The following is a 21,873-nucleotide window of genomic DNA, read 5'->3' as shown; positions in this document are numbered from 1 at the left end:
TCCCAGGTTCCAGCGATTTTCCTGCCTCAGCCTCCTGGGTAGCTGGGATTACAGACGCACGCCACCATCCTCAGCTAATTTTTGTATTTTTAGTAGAGACAGGGTTTCACCATGTTGGTCAGGCTGGTCTCGACCTCCTGACCTCAGGTGATCTGCCCACCTCAGCCTCCCAAAGTGCTGGGATTACAGGCATGAGCCACCATACCCGGCCCATATTCTCTATAGTTTTAAATATCTCAAAATTGTATTAGAAGGGGTCCCAGAAATCCTCTTTTAGGGCTGAGTTTTCCCCCAACCAAGTGTGACTTTGTAACAAGACTTTCTCCCTAATTAGTCACCAGAGTTTTCTTGATGTATTTAAAGCCTGGAGGTTGTAAATCTGAAAAGGGCAATGAAGCTTGAGGGTAATGAAGCAGTTTGAATGTTGGTGAATGTTGAGGGTAAGACTGACTTTTAGAAGTATATTTGGAAAGGTTTGGTGGGTCATCTGGCTGGCTGTTGAATGTCCAGACACTCTTGCTAAATGCCAGGACACTTAAGCAGTGCTGTTAACCTAAGCATCCCACAGCCTTCACTCCAGAACACCTGAGGTAACAGAGTCTTCAGCTGGTCCAAATCGCTGGTTTTGACCCTGCTCAGGACTATAATTCCTCTTGACCAGGAGTGAAGTAAGGTCTGCTGGTAGAAGTTGGGCAGCTGCAGGAATGGCACTTAATTCTGCTTTCCCCAGTGTCCTAAGAATCTGCCTGTTCCTTATTCATCAGGTCTTGGAAGGAAGGAGAGCGATCTATGCTTGCTTTTACTCTGAGTGTGGGGGTGGTCTCTCGGAAGAGGTCTACTCATTTAGATGCAAAAGGACTCAGTTCATCTTCAGAACTGGAAAATCAATCTTTAGTAAGAGCAACACTAAAATAAATGCTTAATTTATTACCTTTGTAATGTATAGTTCCAATATATACATTCATATTCATTCTGGGACATGAGTTGATTCTCATGGATTCACTTGGGGAATCACAAACAAGTACTGTGCCCCTCAATCAGTGTCAAGTTAAAAATTCCATCTCTGCTCTCCACAATTTTTCCACAGCATTTTGAATAAACTCACTGAATGTTTTCAAGAGCAGATTCAAAATCAACTAATATTTAGTGAGAGCCTTTAGAGTCCCAGGTTCTGTGCTGTAGTTTACACGCATAGTGCCGTTTAACCTTCACAGCAATCCCAATCCATTTCTGAGGTGGTTATTATTTCCAGTTGCAGATGAAGAATGTCCTCTCAAATGATATATCTTGGACACATAGAAATAGTGGCAGAGCTGCTATTTTAAGTCACATCCTGTTACCCAGGCAGCGCCTCATTCCATGAGCCACAGTGCCCCCTATAGGCCAGATCATAATGGGAACCAATGGGAGAGAGAGGCGTGACCACAAAGCAAGACCCAAGCAGGAGGAAATAATTCTAAGCCAAAAAAGATTGAGAATGTCTCTAAATAATTCCAGAGATTTTTCCAGACTTATTTATAAGATCATGCTAATAATTTCTGAAAAGGTTATCAAAATGGAGTTTAGAAAATACCATGCTATGGTTTCTTTCCGTGATAATCCTATTAGACAAGCTACAGATCTCTGGGAGCTGGAAACGAAAAGTGTTAAATATTTTATGATATGAAATTGATTAATAAAAAATACACAGGGCATTTCCTACTGTTGTCCTTTGTGCAATAACTAATATTTTTTAAGGAGAAAAGATTACTCTTTTTAAAAATCATTTTGATATCCACAAGCTCCATTCCCTAACAGTTGCTATTCAAAATTCCTATTTCTAAAACAAATTTTTCTGTTACCACATGATACATTGTGGTATAAGGGCACTTATTATGCAAATTGCTAACATAACTTAATATTATCTTCCCTTCTGTTGCTCTTTCATTTGGCATTGAACAGCTGAGGTTTGAGGTTTTAATCAAGGAGCATTGAATGAAGCAATTTATAAAATCAAATGAGGGTTTTAAAAATATTGTTTCATTCACTGCTTATAACTACCAAAGTGTGAAGTAGTCTTAGAAATGCATGAACTGATTGCTTGACCATGTCTAAATGCAGCCTTCTTTTCAAGTAATATAGTGGAAGAATAAAATATGGAGCCCCAACCCAATGGGTGGCCCAAGAAAAGGTAGTTATCTCTTTAAGTCTCATTTTAATTATCTGTAAAATGGTGATAATAGTAGTGCGTTTCTTTGTATGATCACTGATAGGATTAAACAAGATAATAGCAGAGTGCCTGCCACATAACAAGTGCTCAGCTTTTATTAAGATAATGAATTTGAGCACTTATACTTAAACGTTACTTTTGTTATATATTTTAAGGCAGAAATGTTCTAAGAACTATATTAACCACTAGGCTTAGCCAAAACAATCAGAGCAGAAGCATGCAGAAGCATCATTATCAGCTCCACACAGGAACTCAACCAGATTAGTGAGCTGATTTCCCGTGTAGTACATGCCTGGGGTAGAGAGTTGAGATAGGCAATAATTGCAGTTATGGGAGTGGGGCTGGAGAGCAGCTGGCAATGTCCAGAAGTTAGGTAAGGGCATGTTGGCCTCCATTAAGGTTGTGCTAGAGGTTAGTAGAAGGAAGGCAGGGACTTGGGACAAGACAGGCAGCTGATCAGATATGAGAAGATAGAAAATTGTCTAGGCAGTAACAGCTATAGATTAAACCCAGAGAAAGAGGGCTGAGGTTCAACAACCTGGAAAAGATCAAGCAAGAGGCAGGGCCTAAAGAACTCCCCAGGGACACAGCTCACTGACAACATTTGACTTGCACTGAAGGCTTTTAACACAGAAGTTCCAAATGGACTTATGGTTGTTAGAGGAAGCTCATTTCTTGATGACAGGCTTAGTCAGTGTAGGCCAGGGGTCATCCTATTCCCTCCATAAACTTGAGGTCCATTCACTGGAGGGTGAGAAAACCAAGTCTTCCTATCTGGGGCTCCTTGAGAGTATGTATGAACCCAGTGGGTCTGGCAGGCTGGTCAAGGTAGAGAAGAATCACCTTCCTTCCACCAGGCAACTTGTCCCCAGGTGACTGCAACTCCCAAGAGATGTAAGGATGAATCTTCCCAAAAGGGGCCCTGGCAAACTGATGATCACAGCAGATAAAACAAGCTTAGCTCACTAAACTCCAAACAACTACACATAAAGTTTTCTTTTAAATTATGACTTGGATATTTTACCTAAGTGACAAACCAGAGACTTGGAAGCATCCCAACATGTTATATTTTCATATTTTATTTTTTACATTTAATGTCACATCACTGTCATTATCAATATTTAAGTCATTGTTATAATCAATAACTTCTATTAGAATTCTGGGCAGGGCCTGCTTGCTTTCTGACAGCTAATTCTTTTTGAAAATCTGTTCTGATTCTAACTCTTTTTTTTTTTTTGAGACGGAGTTTCCCTCTGTCATCCAGGCCGGAGTGCAGTGGCGCGATCTCGGCTCACTGCAACCTCTGCCTCCTGGGTTTCAAGCTGTTCATTCTCCTGCCTCAGTCTTCCAAGTAGCTGGGATTATGGGTGCAGGCCACCACACCCAGCTAATTTTTGTATTTTTGGTAGAGACAGGGTTTCGCTATGTTAGCTAGGCTGGTCTCAAACTCCTGACCTCAAGCAATCTGCCCACCTCAGCCTCCCAAAGTGCTGGGATTACAGGCATTGATTCTCACTTTTTATAGGCAATCATCGGTGAGCCAGACTGCCATTCACTGAATACTGTCATCCTTGTCACATGAGCACAGAGCTAAAGGATGATGATATGGTGGGGCTACAGGATGCACCCCCAATTCAGTCTGATATACCTTATGGGAGAACAAATTGCTGGGAACATTTGAGGGAGGAAATATCTTCTACTAAAAACCAACAAGGAATCAGGAGGCTAAGCTAAATTAAATAAAGTAGAACTGTTAGTGAAGCTGTGCAGAGATATAAATGAACTTGATGTCTCGTGAACAGGGAAGAACACGCATTTATGCACAAAACACTTATTCTAGAATCGAAGCAGTACAGCAGTACAAATATAAAACAAACATATATTCTCATAGGAGTCCAATAAAACCAAAAGTCTAAGCACCCTAAAGCAACACTAAAACTTTTAGATATCACTGGATTCAGCAGCAATTGAGAATTGTCGTGAATTGGGGCTGTGAGAAGGTACAAAAAAGTAAATCCAAACATTTAACTCACAAAGTGATTTCTAATATTGAGTTTCCATCATTCAAATAAAATCCCAAAGTCATCTAATTTGCACTTTCTATTGGCATTTACAGCAAAGACATCTTAAACACTCAATTCTCACTTTAGTTTTTACCTCACAAATCATGAGTTAGATACAAACGAGAAGCCCTAGCATTTTCCAGTGTAGTTCACGAGTGCCCTCTAGTGACAGTGAGGTCAGTTAGGATAAGTCATTCCTCTAAATAATTGTTTTAAAAAGTGAAGATTCACTAAATGTTCAATTTCTGCTGTCAATTAAAAATGGATCTTCTGCTACTTTTATTTGCATTGCTATAAATTCAACTTACTCTCTCTCTTTAAATCCATATCTAGGCAAAACCATTTATTAGAGAATATGCAATGCAACCATCTGAAAACATTTCAAATACAGTAACTTTTACCTGATCCCAAAAAGAATACATTGCGTTGAGTGTTGGGAAACCTTTTTACCACAGAATAAACATGATAACCAAAAGCAAAGGAAAAATTTTTGGAAGTAATATACTTGTGTAATTACTTCATTTCTCTAACTTTTCAGCATTTCAGTGACTGGTTACAAATCATCACAATGCTTAAATCCACAAAATCCTGGTTCATAAATCCCTCATCACTGATTTCTTCCCACTTTTGGTGTTTTTTAAAAATAAAGACTTCCAGCAGATTCCCTTATTCCTTAATTCTCTATCTCAGATTTCTTAAACTGGTGGCCTGTAGGTCAATTGTGGTCTGTAAGCATGCTTGCTTTACCTTTTAAATTTTCTTACTGGCTGCTAACACTTAAAAAATACAGATTTCTGACATCTCCTGAAGAAAGAAAATCATATTTGGCCATGCCTGCCTGTATCACCACATGGTGACACATTGTCAGGAGCCAAGTGCACTGCCCTTTGGGTGAGGTCTATGTTCTCCATGTAGCTAGGGGCACAGCTCAGCCACCTCAGTCATGAGGGTGACTTACCTGGCCCCTGGAGACATTTAAGTTGCAACCCCTGAGTGTGTGAGCACTTTCAATTCTTCTGATAAAAGTTCTCTTTCTACTCCTTATAACCAATCTTATATTCTATCATATTAGCACCACACAATAAAAGAAACACACAGCACATACTAAAAGAAATATGCTATTATAAAGACAAGGAAAAAAGACACCTCCGTAATAGAGAAATGAGAATACATAAACGCAATCTATTTTCTCCAGACTTGATAAAGTTCACTTTGTGCTTATGAATTGTGTCTTTATTTTGAGGTGACAAAACTCTCACCATGGGTTCCTGTGTAGCAAACAAGCTACGTAGATCTTCACTGTCACAAACCACCTGCTCACATCCCAAGATTTCTCTCTCAGAACCAAAGTCTAGGCTTTCAGTTGAATGTCAAGTCGGGACATAGAAAAAGAAACACGACACTCACGGGTGTGCTGCTGTCAGAGAAGGTATTCATGCTGACAGAGCTGCTCAGCTTCTCTGAGGAGAGGGAGGGTGGGGATGGGCTCCTCTTCCCCAGGTGCTCCTGCCGCTGCAGGTACTCTCGCCATGCTCGCTGAATGCTGAAAAAAACAAAACAAAACAAAAAACAGCACACACAGGATTATTGTTGGATCATGGCCCACAGACTCAGAAACTCACAAGGAGTCTGAAGGAATTGGCTTTGGTGACAAGGGAAGTAGAACACACAGAATGTGATGCAGTGAATCAGGAGACCTGAACTTTAACTTCAATCCAGCCATGGAGACTGTCTCCCTACCTTACTGGTTTGACTTTCACAGACTTGACTGCGCTCAACTGGCCTAAAAGAGTCAACTTAATAATAAAATTCATCAGTCAAAACAAACTAGTTTGCACAAGTAAATGTACTTTGATTTATGAGACACCAAACTCTTTCAATTTTTCATCTTATATTTTAAATGAGAATAATAAATAGGCTGACTACTACTGCATTCATTCAATGTGTGATTTTTGAGGGGCCATTCTGTGCCAGGGTCAGCCACAGACTCTGAACAGGGACTCTGCCATGCACAGCTCCAGAGCTGTCCTTTGCATGACCGCAAGGTGAAGGTGTCAGTGATGTGCAGCGCAGTCTGCATGGCCAAATGCAGTGTCCCTGCTGTGGGGCACAAAGCGGGCGAGAGCACCACATCATGGGTTTTATATACTGTGGAAGGGAATAGGAAATGGACAAAGATTATAAATAAAGAAATGGACAAAGTGTTACATACTACTCAGAGAATTAATGTAATGTCATTAGGCAGCTATTTCAGGTTTCACCTAAGGAAGTTATTTTCTGTGATTAGTATCAGAAAAAATAAATTATCTTCTGCTTAGGATAACAGAAAACTCTTCTTAATATAAGCTAAGTGATTCCCCCATGGACTGTGTATTAATCCATTTTCATGCTGCTATGAAGAAATACCCGAGACTGGCTAATTTATAAAGAAAAGAGGTTTGATTGACTCACAGTTCTGCACAGCTGGGGAGGCCTCAGGAAACTTACAATGATGGCAGAAGGCACCTCTGCTGAGTAAAGGGGAACCCCTTGTAAAACCACCAGACCTCCTGAGAGCTCACTATCAACAGAACGGCATGGGGGAAATTGCCCCATGATTCAATTATCTACATCTGGTCACACCCTCGACATGTGGGGATCATTACAATTCAAGGTGAGATTTGGGTAGGGACACAGAGCCAAACCATATCAGACTGGCTTCTGATCTTTGAGATTAACATCTCGATTTTCATAGGGGGTCACTGAACACAGTCTAACCTCTTCTGGGAGTTAACAGTTCATGCAGACCACTTGTTAGGATTCAGCCTTTTAAAATAATTTAAGATAGCTGTATTAATTCTATCACTATCTCTTCTAAACTCCTGGAAGCATCTGATCTTCTGTAATTCTTTCACACACAACCTATGTCATTTCTGAAAAAACTATTTCTGAAAAAACTTATTTATTCTCATTTGGCTGGAATAGTTCAAAGATCATCAATTCTCAATGGTCACAGCATATAAATAACAAGAAAAGTGACCACATTATTGAATCTGTATGTTTTCCCTAATTTATTAAAGGTCTGGGAATTATAATGCTCAAGGAAAAGTCCATCAGCTGTAGTGAAAACAATACTTTTGGGTCAGTAGCCAATTCCCTGAAGCTAGGAAACTTAAGCTTTAGGGGTTCTTACTTAAAGACCAGGAGCCTCTTCCAAGATCCTGATGAGGGGTTCTTCATGATTTGTATAGAATTGTAAAAATAAGATATTTTTAGAGTTTTTTTTAAAAGGACTCTTCAGATTATACATACTTCAATCCCCACTAAAGCAGAATCTGGCACAAATTTGAATTATATTTGCTCACTGTTTTATTACGGAATCTTGCTCAAAGTGCATTTTTATTTCTCTGTTTTTCTTTGGCTTAAAGATTTTAAGCAGAATGGGAAAGGGAGTCCTGTAAGATTGCCTGCCTGAGTTTGGTGGTCTTGTTGCTTCTTCAGGACCCACTATATCAGGGAGGAGTGAACTTAAGGAAGCTGTCAGTGATGTTCACATCCTCTGAGTTGCTTGGGGTATCCCAGAGCCCAGCTAACAAGTTCTGCTGCTTGAAGGTTCCTAAAGTCTCTAAACCTGCCCATCAAAAGCTCAGAATGTGTAACATTTTAAAGGCAGGTTAAAAATTAGAAAATGTCGACAACCAATAGAACACCCACAACTTTATAGGACTTTGAGGTATTCTACACTGTCCTTTTTTCCCTTTAAATCGTCTTCATTATTCAGAAAATACAAAAACAAAATATAGTGGCCATTGGAGATACTACATTTTAGCTTGTTGAACACCAGAGGGCGGTGTGACACCTCTAAAGAACCAAATAACATTGGGCAAAACTGAGATGAGAGGTTTGCAAAGGAATTTGCACTTAAAACATCCTCTTCTCCCTCCTGGTTTTACGGAATTTGGAAATTGGCATACCAGTTCTCCTTAAGTCAGATATTAAGAAGACAATATAATTTTCTTCCTAGTTAATGGATATCCTTTTCTTTTCTAATTTATAAGGTGACAATATTAAGTACTTTTAAAATATGTATTTAAAACATCTGTGCACCCACTGACTTTAATACAGGAGCTGTTTTATTTTGTAATATTTATTTTATAGTCATCCACATATGTGAAAAAAATTTATTACATGATCTTATTATTTTTAAAACATGCTATAATATGATATATATATTTCTCATTACTACTTGTCCTTCATAATTACAGTTTTAAAGACTAGATGATAAGCTGGACGAGTCTTTAAATTAGCATTTGGGGTCAAAAAATGACAGGGCCAGCATGTCACACCAGGCTATTACCCAAAATTGCTACATTGTTTTTTAATGATGGAGCTATGCTATGTTATTCTCTGTATCATAGAAAAGTGTTTACATGTTATTTACTCCCCTTGGCCATTCCTACAACATGACCTTCAAAGATTAAATTGTTCCAATATTAAGCTGTCTTAATACCATCTCCAGATGTTATTTTACTGTAAGAGGGAACTAAAATAAAATTTAGAAGCACCTCATCTCTCAATCATAAGGAATCACTTTCAGCCTTCTTCTCCTAGATTTACCATAATTCCTGCTCACAAGTCTCCTTTGTGGCTACAGAGTAAATTACATACTACCTTGACATTTTTTTTTGAAACTAGACAATGCTATTCATTATAATTCTTTAAAGGCTTGTTGAAGTAAGAAAGCACGTGTTGTGTGTTCCTATATTTTGAATTATAAATAAAGTGTAAGGGTTTACTTCTAAACAGATGACAAATACATTTTCAACAATTTTTTTTGCTAGGTCAATTCCTATGTATCTTCTCTCATAGCAGGGGTGGCACAATCTGCCTGCCTCTGCCCTTTTTCTGTATATCCCTGTTTGTTTTACAGCGCAGTTGGCTCTGTCATGCACTCACAGTCACTTGGGGGACTCACAGCCTGTGCAGTCCTGGTTGCCAATGCATATGTTTATCTAGAAGAGGAGAGGAGAGGGTTCTCAGTGAGCGAGGGTGCTTAGAGAAGGCTTGAGGGAGTCCTAGCATTTTAATTAGTCCTGAAGCATGGATGGGATTGAGATTGATGGAGAGGAAGAAGATCTTTGGGCAAAGGCACAGAAGTGAAGACACCAGGCAGGAAGCAGGAGGATCCCAGAGAAGAGCAGTAAGTCTGAGGCTACAAAGATGGCAAGAGGCTCTCAGAAGCCACCTGGGGTCAGGTTGGGGGCAGACTGTGCAGTGTGGCGCAGACTGGGCAGTGTGGGCAACCCTGCTTTGGTGCAATTGATAATTGGTTTCAACTTTTCAAGAACAGCCAGAAATCTTGATTTTTTATGAGAAAGTACTATTTCTTATATGTTACCAAACAATTATAAAAAATTCAAAATACATTATAGCTCAAGTAGGCTGAATTTAGGGATGGACAAAAGAGGACACCATCAGAGAGGATACATCAAATCCGAGTATCTTGGAAACAATAGCTGATATACATAGAACTCTTTTTTGTGTTCATTCTCTCATTCAATCCTTACCACAAGTGAGCTGTGAGGGAGGCACCATGATTATCACATGGGTAGATTTTGCATGCCCAATATTAATTTTTCCTTTTCATTGGTTTTGTGGATCCATCAACTCTCTACCCATGAGCTTTGGATGAAACAGACCCTACCCTATCACTGTAGAGGGTGGCCCATTCCCCCGGGCTGACTAGCCAGAGGGCCGTGGTTGGTTCAGTTTGGAGATGTACACATGGTTCAAGCCAGGTCTATTAAAGGCTGCTCTGGGGATTGTATTGAGACAACTGAGAAAAAGGCCCTCTTTTTCATCTAAAGTTTCAGCAAGTAGAGCTGAAACTACCTGCAAGCCTAGAGCTGGCAGTGGCCACTTTGTTGCAATGTTGTGAGAGCCCGCAGGAAAATGAATCATGGAAAGAGCAGAGTTTATAGAAGAAGAAAGACAGATGCCTGATAACCTTGCCCAATCGCCCGGGTTTCAGTGTGCTTAAAGCACGTTAGACCATGGGTGTTTCTGTTATGTGAGTCAATATAATCTTTTTTACATCTATAAATTAGTTTGAGTTGAGTTTCTGATACTTACAACCAAACAGTCCTGGCCGGTCTCAGGAAACAAGATGGGAACTGATCATCATTCCCAACACTCAGCAGATCCCTGTCTCCCCATTACATTTGTTCCCTCCTTATGGTTCAGCAAAAGGCAGAAATAGAGAAGCGGGATGGAGACAGTGAGTTTGGCTTGTCATATACTGACTGTGAGTAGAGAAGTAGAACCTCTACTTATTTCAGTCTGTTCGTTGATTTTTCTATGTGCAGCTAGCTAAAACTATCCTAACAGATATATCATATTTTCATCATTTGTTATCTATCCCAACACTGTATCCTGATACAAACTTGCTCAAATGTCAATACAGGGCCACTGCATGCAACAGGCAGGTTTCCCACAGAAACTGCCCTCTCTCTCCAGCCTGCTTCCCCTCCACTCCAGCATCCACCCGGTTTGTAGCTCTCGACTTCACTGCCACACTGATGGATGATGCTTCCTATGCACCAGGGCCTATGCTCTCTTGGCTCTTTCCACAGGTCTCTTCTCAAATACCCATGACTCTGCAGACTGTCAAGAATGCCAAAGTTCTCACACATGAGAATTTGGGCAATTTGGGTCCCGGATCTATAACACTCTTTTCTTTATGAGGACTGAGAAGGCACTTCAGAAATAATGCACCCAGGGTTACTGAGTCTAAGAAAGAAAATAGTGGTCCTGCAATACTATTAAACATCCAAAAAGAAGAGTATCAGATTAGGCCAATCCAAATGCCTCTTTTCAAACAAGTCCTCTTCCCCCACTAGAATGTAAAACCCTTGAGGGCAGTGACCACTCCACAGTTCTAGGATATATGACAAGTAGGTGATTAACAAATGTAATTCTAACATTGCATCCCAGAAATAGCTCAAAGAAGAAAAAGTTTTATCTCATGATAAAGTGTGCTTAGAGTCATAGAGGTTCTTGCCTAGTTTACCTCTCATGAGCTGTAGCTTTAGACAAAATACTAAACACACTGGCCTCCCTCTTGCTTATCCATAAAATAGGAGTAAGAATAACTTCTTTGTAACCCTTGCAAGAAGTCAAGGATAATGTATGTAAATTACTTAGCCCAAACTTGACAAATAGAGCTCCTAGAAAAACTATTATAATTACTTAAGGAAAGGACATATCAAACACTTTCAAATACTTTGAAGTCACCTGTGCAAATAATCTAAGGATCCCTCCTGGCAATATGTTTTCAAACATAAAAATATGTTTGAAAAAGGTATGTTTGCATGGAAAAAATACAGTAGACTAAATGTCTCGTCTTGAATTTTCTCATTGAAAGCTGACTACAATTTAATAAGACACGTTAGCATTCTCATTTTACAGAGGAGTGCAACTGAGGCCCAGAGAGGCCACTGGTGTTCCCAAGGTCACACAGCAGGTAAAAAGCAGAGCTGGGATTTGAACCTAAGTTACTCAAATTCCAAAGTCTGTGCTCTCAACCACTCTTCTCTCATATCTTCTTTTAATTAAATTTTTGACTAAAGTAGATATGTATTACTCTCAAATGCAATTTAATAAAGGTTTACTAAACATCTTTAAAGTTCATTTGGGAATGCTCTCTCTCTCTCTGTCTCTCTGTCTTTCTCTCTCTGTCTGTCTTTCTCTCTCTCTGTCTCTCCCTGCCACTCTCTCTCCTTTATAGAACCTAAATGTTGTTTCATTACAAAATCAAATATAATAATAAAAACCAGGAGAGGGGTTGAGCATATTTATTGAGCTGACTTTCAAAAAAGCAATTTGTATTCAATACATCTCTATGTTGTTCCATCACGAAGTAAATACATTGTTAAAAATGTAAGGAAGGGGATTGGGGGATCGCGCATAGCTAATGAACAACTTTTACATGAAGGTTTGTATTGGGAAGATCTGTTTTAGATCTTGCTATAACATGCAAAGAGTGACTTACAAGGTGGAGGGCAGCAGCCTGCTGGGGCTTGGGGAGCCCACCTCTTCCTGTGCTGGGAGGCCTTCTCACTAAACCTGCATTCCTTTTTTGTGCACCTTCATCCCCCAAAGCTTGTTCCAGCCTTAAGGCTCTTAGGAACACATTCATCTTTAGCCTTAGAGTTGCTCAGAGAGCCTTCCTTTTGGTGCTTTCACTATTACTTTTACTTTCACAAATTTTCTGACTTGAGAGGCTTGCCTTTGTTTAATCTTCAGAGAACTTGCCTTTTACCTCCCCCAAATGCCTTTTCATTAATAGCCATACGCTCTTGATTGCTTTTGCCCTTTTGATGCACTCTTTTGATCCTCTGGTCTAATACTCAAAATTACCTCTTAACAGTTGCATTCATGAACCAGGTAATGGACCTTTTGTGACACTCCCTTCAACTTTGATACACACACCCTCCCCGACACTCACACATTTTTTCACTGAGCCACACTTTCTGACAGGCCTCTGCCTCCTGCCACTGATACTTTGCGCTGCCACACGCAGGTTTGCACTTTCTTATAAATTCTTTCCTTTTCACGATGTCCTGAGTACGAGGAAGCATCTGAGACCCTTTCCTGCTATTCTGACCCCATCCTGGGATTCCCACAGGTAGACAGTGAAGGCAGTCCACACCTGAGAACAGGTCTCATCTTTCCTCTCTTTTACATTCAGAGATTGCCTCGCCACAGCACCTCCATCCCCCTCAGGGCTTGCAGGCACTAGACTAGCCAGACACCCTGTATGGGAACTGTTTACTCTTTTCTCATCAGGGAGGGGAAAGGAGAGCCTTCAGGAGAGGGGATTTTGTGGTGGACTGACCCTCACTTCCCTCTACCCCCATGAGAAGATAGACTTTCAGTTGGTCCCCACCAAAAGAAGTCAAAAGACCCTAAGAGAAAGCCTGTGATAATAGAGGGTGACCGTGGTACCTGGGACAAGGGCACATTTTTTTATACCCAATGCTCTTTAGGACTAAAAAAACTTCTCTTGGAAAGCAGGAATGAGAATATCCCAAGATTGTCCCTGTTGAGGATGCCACGGTCAGCTGGAGGAAGGCACTGCTTGGTGCATCATGGGGCAAAGCCCCCGCAGAACAAGGGGCACAAACCCATTGAGGATGTGCAGCCTATACCATTGGGGGGGCTTACAGGAGACCCAGTGATCCCTTCCCTCAGAGTCCCAAAACACAGGACAGTTGTTAAAGGAAACAACTGCTGAGAGTGAAAGTGTCCGCCATCCATTCATAGGAAACCTGGGGCAGTCTTGGTATTTAGCACATGGGGGTGAGAGAAGTAACACTGATAAAGGAAGGGAGAAGGAGGGAAGGGAGAGGGAGGGAAGGAAGAAGGAGGAAAGGGAGAAGGAGGGAGGAGAGAAGGGGAGATAGAAAGAGGAGAGGGAAAGGAAGGAAGCAGAATACACAGCTGTAGAAAAGGTCTCATGTATGTAGAGAGGAGATTTTCAACCTGCCATGAGAGTTAAGAATTTAATAACCAGATTAGACAAAAGTCACTGAACTAGACTAAACTCTCCAATGGGATCAAGTTCTATTGTTGGGCAAGATTAAGTTTTCTCTCCCTCCTTTCTCTCCAGTGAGCAGAAATGGGATCCAGAATTATTAGAAGAGATAAAAACCATTCTGTTTGCACCTCATTGAGCTGAGACTCCTCCATCAAATCAACAAATATAAAATCTCAGGCTCTCTGAGCTGCCTGGAATCTGAAGCACAGAGATTTTTTTCTCTGCCTTGTCCTTCTCCTGGTACCTACCCTACAGCCCCTACATATTGAAGGTGATGGGAACTGAAAAAGACCCGGGAGTTTTTCTAACTTAATTTCAGCATTCACATTAAACACTCTAATTTTTCATACACCAACTTTTCTTTCACCAGCACATTTTCATTTAATAGAACCTTATCTTAATGAGAAAATTCCTAATGATAAAACAACCTATGTTTGCAAACTAATGTCCTGTGTAGTGAGGCTGACACACTGCTTACACAAAATGATTCGATAGCCTGATTCATTATGTATTTAGTAAGTGTGACACAGAACTTTCTAGCTGGGCACCCCACTGGTTCAGAAGTCTTGTTTGGACTTTATCTTGAGGGGTAGCCTTCTATGCTCATGCAGAGGCAAGCTTTTTACTGGTGACCAAGGTTAACATAGATTTACAGAGGTATGTATTGGTATTTGCTTTTATCCACCAGAATATTATGTATTTGTGTGATTTCTGTTTTAGTTCCTAAGTCCAGCAACAACTTGTTGTTGTTCAAAGTTGTACACACCTCAAGGTGCCCTTCTTTAGGGTGATTTCTTTTCTAAAAGGTTCCTCCTTGCACTTTTAAAAAAAGATCAGTGATTCTGGCCAAGCTCAGATATGTTAACATTCTCGTTTAAATTCTCATGCTTCTTGGAGTGTTATACTGAGTGTGTGTGTGTGTGTGTTTGTGTGTGTGTGTGTGTGTGTTTGTAAGGGAGGGGGTGGGGAGAGAGATTAAATGTACACTCACTGGCATTTCTCATATATGCTTCTGAAGGAAAATCAGAACAGGAAAAGATCTCGGAAAACAGTTATAAATATTTTTGAAATTGCTTCCAAGGTCATTATAATAGGCCCCTTCTCTACTTAAAATGGTTTTAGAAGGTTAATATTTTGTTCTATAATAAAGTCTTTCTCACTTTGGATCTTGTTAGTTTAATTTTGTTAATATTGAGATGTTGTTAGCACTATTTTAAGGTAATAGTCATTTATAATAGGGGGAGGAGTCTTACATTTGGGTATCTTAACAGAGGATAAGAAGAAAAGGATAGGAAGTGAGAAAAAAAGAAGAGAAGAAGAAACATTTTCCCAAAATAATTGAACAGAAGCTGAAATAGAAAGAAGAGGATTTTTAAAAGGGTGTGTGTGTGTGTGTGTGTGTGTGAGATAAATAGATGGCTTGAGGTGGAAATAACCAAATTGTTCGAAGATAGAATTAACCAAGTTACTAAGATGAAAGGCAAAGGAAAATGCTAGTGGAAGTTAAAGGATTGTACTAGACAAGAAACGGAAAAACCAAAAAGTGGTAAAAACAATGGCAAGCAAATAATTCCCTGTACTACCCAGTAGATGGTGCTGTGCACCCAAAGTAGCTATGTTCCTGCTTAGAAGAGGGAGGAAATAATGTGCAGGACATGAATGTAAAATAAAGATGCATAACTGTTGTACCCGAAAATTCCAGATTTATTCAGGAATTCATAAAATTAGAACTAATTGCTTAATTTATACTTTGAAATAACTTACATTTTCACCTTTGATTCCAAGGGCTGTAGATTGAGGGGATACTTTTCAACATTATTCTCTGCATCCATGGCCAGCTGGTGACTAGAAACAGAAATAATGTCTCAATATCTCTCAATCCAGAAGGCTAACATTTATAGCAATAATACTGCTAATTTATACTTATGTGTAAAATAAGATATAGATTCAATTTTGTTTAATTTATTAAAGTTCCTGTTGATGGATGATGAATGAGTAACCATATCATGAAAAAAAAATGTGGCTTTGACTTTTATTTCTATTGTCCTTTTGCTGTTCTCAACTAACATTTATAGCTACGGTATGAAAATCATTTCCTTTAAGAGAAAAGAAAAGGAGCATATTGGACAATTTCAGGGGGAGAAAAAACACAAGGAGATGGTTATAAATTCCATGATACTGGCCAACTAGTAAGTTGTAGAGAAGACCTTACTCATCCCCAGTAGTACCACTGCCACTGGACCTTTCCTCCTTTCATTTTTAAGCCGTTTCAGGGCTTCCACTGGGAACAAAGCATGGATCTCTGACCTGTAGAAAGGCAGAGGGCTATAGAGAAATGATCACTGCTTTCAGTGAGCTTATAGCACTCTTCGTGCTACAACGATCAAGAAGGGCTTCAAGGAGAAGGCAGCTCTTGGGATGAGTTTTGAAGGACGGATAGGAAGTAGGTAAGTTGAGAGTGAAGGGCAACATATGAGGAAGACAATAAAACATACAGTAGAGGTGAAAACATTCAAAGGATATTTTTAGAAAATAAAGAGAAATTTGGTCGAAGTGGATGAAAAAAATAGAACAAAAGGAAATAGGCTTTGATAAGCAGAAAGCTAATAGTTACTGGTCCCATAATATGTATAACACACTGTCATAGATATTTTATGTGTATTATCTTATTTATCACAGTAACTTCCATTAACTAAGTCACTTTTCCCACTGTACAGCTGAAAAATCTGAAGCTTGGAGAGATAATGTTAAATTTACTGTACAGGAGGAACCACATTAAAACTCGTATCTCACTGCTCTCTCCACCAGAAGGCACTGGTTGGAGTATTTTAATATCAGGATTATTAAACTTAATCCCACTGACTGAATTTTTCATAGGTAATATGTTTAACATCCCAATTCAATACTCGTGCATGTAGTAAGGTAGGGGCATGTGTGTGTGTGCAATAAAAATTTCAAGAAACATTACTCCCCCAACTACATGTGATATACTTTGATTTTTGAATTATATTTGAAACTTTTTTTAAAAGGTCAGTGGTGACCTACCAAATTTATTTAACAAACCATCAATAGATTATGATCTACAGTGTGAAAAGCTTTTCACACTGTAGATCACAATCTATTGCAGCAGGGAGCTCCATGCATTTAGAGCAGGGAAATATGATAAATGGAGGGTTTAAGGATGATTTGTGGTGGGAGTGAGCAAGGAGAGTGAAATGAAACTAGTTAGAAAGCTATTCAAATAGTCCAGGTTATGAGGACTAGGATTGCGGTGGTAGTAAAGAAAAGGGAAAAAAAGAATAAAATTGTGCTGGAGAGATCCCTTAGAATCACGAATGTATTTTTTTCTTTTTAGAAAGGAATGTCCAGGCGGTAGGGGAAACATAGGAGAGCACATAAATTCCTACATGGCAAGTAGGTGCTGTCAGCACCCCAAGATAGCTTGGGGTTTCTCACCCTGATTGTTGAGGGGCAAGGAAGCACTCTTGTTTACTCTGTGCCGTTGGTATTCAGGGTCCATTACTAATTCATTGTTAATCACTCATTCTACACATATATTTAATGTCTCCTGTGTGGCAGGAATGATGCAAAGCATGGAGGATAAAATGGTGAAAACACTAGACATGGTCCCTGTTCCTGTGGTCCCACAATCTAGGAGAACATGAACATTACACAAGTATTTGCAAGTGTGACAGATATTATTAAAGGAGAATCACAGAGGAACCTAATCCTGGGTAGGTGGGCACAGAAAGTGATATGATCTGGCTCTCTCCCCACCCAAATCTCACCTTGGATTGTAATAATCCCCCCATGTCAAGGACGAGACCAGGTGGAGATAATCAAATAATTGAATCACGGGGGCAGTTTCCCCTGCTGTTCTCATGACAGTGAGTTCTCACGAGATCTGATGGTTTTATAAGGGGCTTCCCCCAATTGCTGGGCACTCATTCTCTCTCCTGCTGCCCTGTGAAGAGATGCCTTCTGCCAAGATTGCAAGTTTCCTGAGGCCTCCCCAGCCATGTGGAAATGTGAGTTAATTAAATCTCTTTTCTTTATAAATTGCCCAGTCTCAGGTATTTCTTCATAGCAGTGTGAGAAAGGACTAACACAGAAAGTCTTATTTTTATAATTCTATATATTATATATATAGACTTATGACAAGGATACTTTAAGACTCTTGTTACTTATTAATTACAAATTAAGCAATAAAGTTATATATTGTAGGGCCTGTAGATATGCAACAAAGACAGAGCTAATGTTTTCATAAAGAAAATAAAACTTTCATAATATTAACACATTTGCTAATTTGGGGGTATAATTTATATATCCTCACCATACTATAAACTACCAATACCTGTTGGTTTAAATCTGATAGCTTTAATTCATTCCATCAATAATTGTCTGTAGGTAATAAAATGATTACTCCTCAGTACAATGTGTGACTTGCAATCACACATCTCCTACCAGAAACTCAGGCTGATTTAATATTTACAAAAATATGGCAGTCAGCCTAAGGTCTTACTTAAGTTAATAAGTGATTTTCCTAAACAATGGAGTCATAAGTAGCCTTCCAATTAATGGCCTTACCAATTGCTCTTCTCTGTTTATTGGCACATGCCAAGCTTCGCTAAGCTCGTGTGTGTGTGTGTGTGTGTGTGTGTGTGTGTGTGTGTGTGTGTGTGTACACAAATGCACTTGATTGGCTCTGCCAATGGTCTCAGATAGTATGGAGCTGCAGCTTCCCTCCCCTTCACACTAAGTGTCTACCACAAAACCCTGTTGAGCATTCAGAATAAATGTAATGTTCCAAGGGGGAATAACCAATCAGCTGTTCTGACACCACTATCACTTAACTTATGGTCATTTCAAGTAGCTGAGATGATTTACAGCAGCACCTAAGTCAGCTGCAACTATAACGAAATGCCTAATCTGCTCACTCAAAGTACACCAATTTTTCAATCAAATTTGACAGCATTCAAGGACATAGTCCTGACCTGAAACAGACCAAAAAAATCTCCAGAATTCCAGGCAAATGGGTATAGTTGTTAGGGCTGGTGGTCACTGCTTGTTTTCTCTCTGTCCTGGACAAGCATGAAAGGAAAGGTTATCCCCATGGGCCCATGTGCTTTGAAGGAAGTATTTAATTCCCATTGCTGGAATTCCTCAATCGGGATTGAAAAAAAATAAGCACACAAAACAAACTGGTCATTTCCAGAAGGTTTTAGCTTTCTCAGGCCTCTGGATAATAAAGTGGAAGGAGTAGGGTGGGGCAGATGGAAGCCCACATATATACCATTAATTTTCAAATATTTTCCTGAGAGCAGACAGCTGAGAAAGGTACATGCTGGTGTTAGTGAGAGGTTTAATATAGAATTGTGGTCAATTAGCAGAACAAAAAAAACTTCATTTCCTACGTTAAAATCAATAATGGGCTGGGTGCAGTGGCTCACGTCTGTAATCCTAGCACTTTGGGAGGCCAAGGCGGGTGGATTACCTGAGGTCAGGAGTTCGAGACCAGCCTGGCTAACATGGTGAAACCCTGTCTCTACTAAAAATACAAAAATTAGCTGGTGTGGTGGCAGGTGCCTATAATCCCAGCAATTAAGGAGGCTAAGGCAGGAGAATTGCTTGAACCCAGGAGGTGGATGTTGCAGTGAGCCAAGATCATACCACTGCACTCCAGCCTGGGCGATGCAGCAAGACCCCATCTCAAAAAAAAAAAAATCAATGATGAAAAACCAGCATGGCCAGGTTTAATAAATAAATGGGCCAAACATCATAGAGAAAGTGTGTCCTTGGAGAATTAAGCTGCATGAGGAGATTATTGAATAAGTGAAATGAATCTAAAATATATTTACACTACTGGTTCTCAACCCCAACTCCGCATTAGAGCTACATGAAGGAAGCTGTTAAGAATACTGATTCCAGGGCCTCATCCCCTGAGAATCTAATTCAATTTGTCTAGAGTGAAGCTTAAGCCAGGGCATTTTTATTAAGCTCCCCAGCTGATTCTAAGTGCAGCCAAGGTGAAAAATAACTGATCTAGAACTAATGTCATTACAACACTAATCTCTATAAAAGAAAAGTCTTCATTCTAGTGTCAGCAAAAAACTCTTTAGTTATTGTTTACATATAGCTAGTGATGGTGGTGGTGGAGGGAAATTCTACTATTTTGTTCTTATTTATTCATATTAACAAGAGCAGGCATAATAAAAATAAATGAACAGAAACTTCATTTGGTCAAAGGGCTGAAACTGCCTTTCAATCTGATGACATGCCAGCCAGATTCTTAGGATCATGCAGATGGAATGAACCTTTGAGATTGTCTTGCCCAAACCCTTGCCCAGATGGAAAGGAAAGGAGCCAGCATTGAAGGTGTCAGGCTATTTTGGGCTGTCTCATTTAATGCTCTCAATAAGACTGTCAAGTCAAGACTACTATTCTCATTTTTAAAGATGAGTATAGTGGGGCAAGATGGTTAAAAATTTTGTCTAGACTGACAAAGCTAAGAAAAAGTAGAAAGAGGCATCAGACCCAAAGTTTTCAATTTTCCAGGATATTTTTTAACAACATTTCAGATGTATGGTCATTTACACTCTTCTTGGGCACTTCCAGTATCTTATCAGCTACTGGGGCTCAGCACATACTGTAAAGTATGGTGTTTGGCATGCTGAGTTCTTTGAACCGAAGGAGAAGAGGCCTCAGAGCAAAGTCACTTTCTCTCTGACCTTCTCTTGCCCTTCTGCCCCTGCCCCTCTTTCTTCCATGATGCAAGCCATAAAAACCAGAATTCCTCTTCCACAAGGCAGGTCATAGAAACCAGAACCCTTCTCCCCCAAACAAGCTACAAAACCTAAAAATATTCCTCTTACCTTCCCCTGCCTTTCTGTATAAAATCTGGTCATAAACAAATTTTCTGACCTACCTAGCCTGATGGAAAGTCCTAAGACCCTCATTCCAGAGGTTCTTGCCCCATGCCCAAGAGGAAGGAATGCTGCACAGAGAGGCCAAGAAGAATCTGAACTGACAGCCTTGCTGGGTTTTCCCATCTCATACAGTAGATCCTTCCTTTTCGTCCAATCACATTTCTACAGGGCTGTCCATTCTTCATCAAAATTAAGTATAAAAGTGGACAATTTTCCCTGGGTTTTCATTTCTGAAGGCTCCCATGTCACATAGAACCCTGATTAAATAGACCGGGCGCGGTGGCTCACACCTGTAATCCCAACACTTTGTGGGGCTGAGTGGGCGGATCACTTGAGGTCAGGAGTTTGAGACCAGCCTGGCAACATGGTGAAGGCCTGACTCTATAAAAATACAAAAATTAGCCAGGCGTGGTGGCGCGTGCCTGTAATCCCAGCTTCTCAGGAGGCTGAGGCAGAAGAATCACTTGAACCCGGGAGGCGGAGGTCGCAGTGAGCTGAGATAGTGCCACTGCACTCCAGCCTGGGCAACAGAGTGAGAATCCATCCCAAAAAAATAAAATAAAATAAAGAACCCTGATTAAATAAGTTTGTTGTGCTTTTCTTTTGTTAACCTGTCTTTTGTTACAGGAGTGTTGGCTGTGCTCCTTATAATGAGTGAGGAAAGGTGTGATGCCCTTCTGCCCCTCCACGGCTCACTTCTTAAAAAAGTTCATTCTGTTTGGGGGTAGGCTGAACTTTTACAAAAGTTTTTCCTTATCTGAGTCACAATGCTGTTTCTCCATATATCCTACTCATTGACTCTTGCTCTATTTTCTGGAGCACGAAGAGTAACTTAGCCTCTCTTTTATAGGAACATTCTTCAAATGTTTGAGGATAGCTATTACATTTCTTCTGAGACTTCTTTTCTCCAAGCTACATATCCTCAGCTCTTTGTAGTAGTCTCACATGGTTCCAGAACTCTCACAATTTTAATTGACCTCTTCTAATACTCTTGGGAATGTCAATGTGATTCTTAAATGTGGTGTCCAGAGCCAAGCATGACACCCAACCAGCTTGACTGGTCCTGAGTACATTGGGGCTCAGCCAGTGATTGAGAGC

At 40.0% G+C, this 21,873-nt stretch overlaps 1 protein-coding gene across 2 annotated transcripts in view; it reads right to left on the bottom strand.

Annotated features, from left to right (window-relative positions):
* Positions 1-2,046: 2,046 nt before the first annotated feature.
* IQCJ (IQ motif containing J) overlaps positions 2,047-21,873 on the bottom strand; it is a 190,041-nt gene continuing 170,214 nt past the window's right edge. The window contains exons 3-5 of one of the 2 annotated variants that reach the window (XM_054481227.2): positions 15,614-15,694; positions 5,680-5,815; positions 2,047-3,139 (exon numbers count right to left, since the gene is read on the bottom strand). In XM_054481227.2, coding sequence (XP_054337202.1) covers positions 2,951-3,139; positions 5,680-5,815; positions 15,614-15,694 — 406 coding nt within the window. In that variant the 3' untranslated portion in view covers positions 2,047-2,950. The remainder of the gene's footprint in view (positions 3,140-5,679; positions 5,816-15,613; positions 15,695-21,873) is intronic. The other variant, XM_054481228.2, reaches the window with a different exon arrangement.

This window comes from Pongo pygmaeus, chromosome 2 (genome assembly GCF_028885625.2).
Source record: "Pongo pygmaeus isolate AG05252 chromosome 2, NHGRI_mPonPyg2-v2.0_pri, whole genome shotgun sequence".
NCBI classification, from domain to species: Eukaryota; Metazoa; Chordata; class Mammalia; order Primates; family Hominidae; genus Pongo; species Pongo pygmaeus.
The sequence above is the reverse complement of the archived record's forward strand: the minus strand, read 5'-3'. Positions and strand labels throughout refer to the sequence as shown.